This window comes from Sinocyclocheilus anshuiensis, unplaced genomic scaffold (genome assembly GCF_001515605.1).
Source record: "Sinocyclocheilus anshuiensis isolate Anshui unplaced genomic scaffold, SAMN03320099.WGS_v1.1 scaffold3199, whole genome shotgun sequence".
Taxonomy (NCBI): domain Eukaryota; kingdom Metazoa; phylum Chordata; class Actinopteri; order Cypriniformes; family Cyprinidae; genus Sinocyclocheilus; species Sinocyclocheilus anshuiensis.
The window spans coordinates 9,193-13,631 of NW_015544133.1; the positions used below are offsets into that span (position 1 = coordinate 9,193).

The 4,439-nt window shown below is 35.8% G+C and overlaps 1 protein-coding gene across 1 annotated transcript in view; it reads right to left on the bottom strand.

The window, feature by feature from the left end:
- Positions 1-696: 696 nt before the first annotated feature.
- LOC107694907 (GTP-binding protein Rheb-like) overlaps positions 697-4,439 on the bottom strand; it is a 9,377-nt gene continuing 5,634 nt past the window's right edge. Inside the window, exons 5-8 of the mRNA XM_016494620.1 lie at positions 3,198-3,254; positions 3,061-3,108; positions 2,329-2,410; positions 697-2,154 (exon numbers count right to left, since the gene is read on the bottom strand). Of these exons, the coding sequence (XP_016350106.1) occupies positions 2,062-2,154; positions 2,329-2,410; positions 3,061-3,108; positions 3,198-3,254 (280 nt within the window). The 3' untranslated portion in view covers positions 697-2,061. The remainder of the gene's footprint in view (positions 2,155-2,328; positions 2,411-3,060; positions 3,109-3,197; positions 3,255-4,439) is intronic.

Sequence of the window (4,439 nt, forward strand, 5' to 3'; positions counted from 1 at the left end):
TAATTGAAAAAGTTACACTACTATTACATTTTAAATAGGGTAACTTGTAATCTGTAACCTATTACATTTCCAAAGTAACCTTCCCAACACTGCATGGGAGTCATAATCTGGTGGGGAGTTAAGATTTCGGCACCTGCAATACTTACCATGCAGGGCAGAGGCAGTCTCATAGACATGGGTATTCCAAGGCTTGTGCTTTCACTGATTAGTGGCAATGTACATTGAACATCTAAAATCTGGGAATCCCAGATTATGACATAGAGGGAACCCACAATGGAATCAAACATCTGGACATTAACCCATTTAACCCCAAATTTTTTCTAGACATGAAAACATCCAAATGATGTGTCATTATTAACACTTTGAAATAAAAAAAAAAAAAAAAAAAAAAAAATATATATATATATAAAAGTATGTTTTATGGTTGGTCACAATTGTGACCAGTGGAATAGAAGTTATTACTCCACCTGTGTGACATCAACATAACTTCTATATTCGATGTTTGACAAGTTACTAAAAGGTGTGACTAGTTACTCAATCTCTCCAAAGATGCCTTGTACTGGTGGTTAAGAAGCAAGTTGCATAATATGAAAATGCATTGCCCTGATTGACTATTTCAACTGATGTTAGAAACCCGACTAACTTTTGAAAGGTAAAAACAACAAAACAAACAAACAGAGAACACATTAACACATTCTTTAAATGTTTATTTTTTCCACATACAAAAAAATCCATATACAGAAGTCCCTAAAATGATCATGAAGGTTGTCAAAATTATAAAAATGAAAAACCTGGCACCCTGAACTTCACCGGAAAATGAGGAGGTCCGATTTTGAAGGGCCATTGGAATTCAGCAGTGCTGATTCAATGTAGTAAGGTTCAGGACATTTCTGGTAATATTCGTATCATGGTGCTATTTAATATCGCTAAGGGGTTACTAAATTGGAAGCAGGGAGGATGATGCAAAAGACATTACAACTGCATTGGAACAACATTTGTTTTGGTAGCCGGTGTATAATCAGTCTAAACTGCTCTACAGAGTGCTCAATTGTTTGTGACCCTGCTTTTAGGCGAAGATTAAGCTCATATGACTACACGGGAAAATGTTTGATGATGAATTGACTGGTCCTTGGTAACAATGTAAATATTAGGCTAAGCCCTCACAAATGGCAAATGGTCTGTATGAAGTTCAGCATCATACTAAAATGGTGTATTTTTCTCACAAACACTTTTATATGCCACGTAAAGATTTATGTTCACACCATGGCATAAAATGCATGTAGAGCATTGTTACAGGGAACCAAACTCATTTCTGAATCAAAACAATACACTTTCAACAAATGAAAAAAGGCTGAATCTCACAAATAGAATTCTAACAAAGTATTAAAGCTTTCATGTTCACTTTATACTGAAGGTTTAGTCACTTTATTGTGTATAAAACCACCAGCGGGAACAGTGGATCTTTTTAGGGTGCTGTTTACATCATCTTATATATACACACCCACACTGTTCACATAATCCACTAGGAAGAGGAAAGGAGGAGCACAGCACTGAGTTGTTAATATGTGCAGTCTCAATGACAGTCTCCGTATAAACTAAATTTAAATGGACTACTGATACACATTTTAATTCCGTTGGTTACTCAAGACAAGTAAAATTAGTAAATATATCAGAGGGAGAGCAAAAAATAAAATAAAATAAAAATAAGAGCAACTGTGTACTGCTAATTTGAGATAGTAGATTGCAGACAGGTTAGTACCTGTCAGATTAAACATTAAATGTCAGTCAACAAAGCTGAAAGTAACAGAGATGGGACATTTTAAGTAAAACCTTTCACAGCAATTTCAGCCTCAAATAGCATTAACATTTAATTCCCAATACTGAATATGTAATTTTGGAAGAATGTTTGCTGACATTGGTTTTGAACAGCACTGATTTGCTTAAAAATCTGACTGCATTTGGAAATAATTCATCAGGAGAGAACCTGTTACTGAACTGCTCTGTTATAATAAATGGCATGGTGATGTGTCTCAACTTCAGCATGTGAGTTTACTGCATGCCTTACATCACAGCACACTTCTTCTCCTCTGATGGGGCGTTTCCATCAACTTTTTCCATTTCCAGAATAATCCTCTTGAAAACCTCTACAGCGGTCTGTAAAATGAATGTTCTTTTACAAAGAAGAACATATACACAAATGTCCATACTATACAGAAAAGGAAAATGTGTATTGCAGAAATGTGTCTATAACATGTTTTGTAAACAACTGTAAAGTAAGCAAAGGTTCCTTATTTATAAGAAAGAAAAAAAAGTATTAAAAACAGTTACCTGATTTTCCTTAGCAGATGACTCCATAAAAGCGGCACCCCAAGAATCAGCTAGCTTCTTGCCCTCTTCTGGTTTAATCACTCTAGAGAGAGAGAGAGAGAATGCTGTGCCTTCCAACGTTTTGGACAATTTTATGGTCTGAAATGTATTTAACTCATATTGTTGATTGATGAATGTTAATGAGTTAATTAGATTGCAAAGGCCAAATTAAATTTGCTAAATTAATTGCGATTTTTAGTATATGCAAGCATGTTTACCACAGAAAATACATAGGTCTACTAAATATTGAAATTTGTTTTAAAACTGTCAAGAGCATTGACGTTAAATGCTGTCCAAGTTAGACAAACACCAATTGAACTATAATGCGTTTGAAGAACCTTTAAAAAGTAATTCAAAATGACTGATAGGCAATATGGCCTAGGTAAAATTGGTATCCATCTAATACGTCCTATGGCAAAAAATGTAAAAGGCTTTATTATAGCGCCACCTGTCAGACTGATGCATGTATGTATGCCTGAGTTGTAGGGGGATTTGGGACAATTCTACCATGTTTGGAGTCTATGTGATGTACTGTTTCTAAGAACCGCTCCCTAAATAAGTAAAAAGTAATATTAAACAGATAAATATTAATAAAAATACAACAACACCATCACCACCAACAACATATATAATACGGTTTAAGTGCTTGGTCCCTAAAAATATGCAAAAGGGGAATATATAGTATATGCTTACCTTTCCATGTGAAGGTCTTTTTTGTTTCCAACTAGAACAGTAGGTACCCTGGGTAAATATGCAATATTATGACTTCATGTTTTATGACCTTATGTAATATTTTAGACCATATGTTCACAAGTTTAAACCACACTTACTGTATCTTTCCAACCATATCAAGAAGCTTGTCGTGTAGAACCTGCACAACTTCAAAACTGAAAACAGAGCGGAGTTTACATTTTATTGCTCTCTGAAAAGCATTCAGATCAGCATTTAAGTCCTTACACTCAGAAGAAAAATAACCCATATCAGAATATGAGGTTAAAAAATGTCCTTCTCAGCCAATATAGTGTCACTAGTGTTATAGTACAGGTGCATCTCAATAAATTAGAATGTCGTGGAAAAGTTCATTTATTTCAGTAATTCAACTCAAATTGTGAAACTTGTGTATTAAATAAATTCAATGCACACAGACTGAAGTAGTTTAAGTCTTTGGTTCTTTTAATTGTGATGATTTTGGCTCACATTTAACAAAAACCCACCAATTCACTATCTCAACAAATTAGAATATGGTGACATGCCAATCAGCTAATCAACTCAAAACACCTGCAAAGGTTTCCTGAGCCTTCAAAATGGTCTCTCAGTTTGGTTCACTAGGCTACACAATCATGGGGAAGACTGCTGATCTGACAGTTGTCCAGAAGACAATCATTGACACTCTTCACAAGGAGGGTAAGCCACAAACATTCATTGCCAAAGAAGCTGGCTGTTCACAGAGTGCTGTATCCAAGCATGTTAACAGAAAGTTGAGTGGAAGGAAAAAGTGTGGAAGAAAAAGATGCACAACCAACCGAGAGAACCGCAGCCTTATGAGGATTGTCAAGCAAAATCGATTCAAGAATTTGAGTGAAATTCACAAGGAATGGACTGAGGCTGGGATCAAGGCATCAAGAGCCACCACACAAAGACGTGTCAAGGAATTTGGCTACAAAAGTTGGTTAAATGACCATGGTGTTGGTGTGCTTGACTGGCCAGCAAACTCACCAGACCTGAACCCCATAGAGAATCTATGGGGTATTGTCAAGAGGAAAATGAGAAACAAGAGACCAAAAAATGCAGATGAGCTGAAGGCCACTGTCAAAGAAACCTGGGCTTCCATACCACCTCAGCAGTGCCACAAACTGATCACCTCCATGCCACGCCGAATTGAGGCAGTAATTAAAGCAAAAGGAGCCCCTACCAAGTATTGAGTACATGTACAGTAAATGAACATACTTTCCAGAAGGCCAACAATTAACTACAAATGTTTTTTTTATTGGTCTTATGAAGTATTCTAATTTGTTGAGATAGTGAATTGGTGAGTTTTTGTTAAATGTGAGCCAAAATCATCACAATTAAAA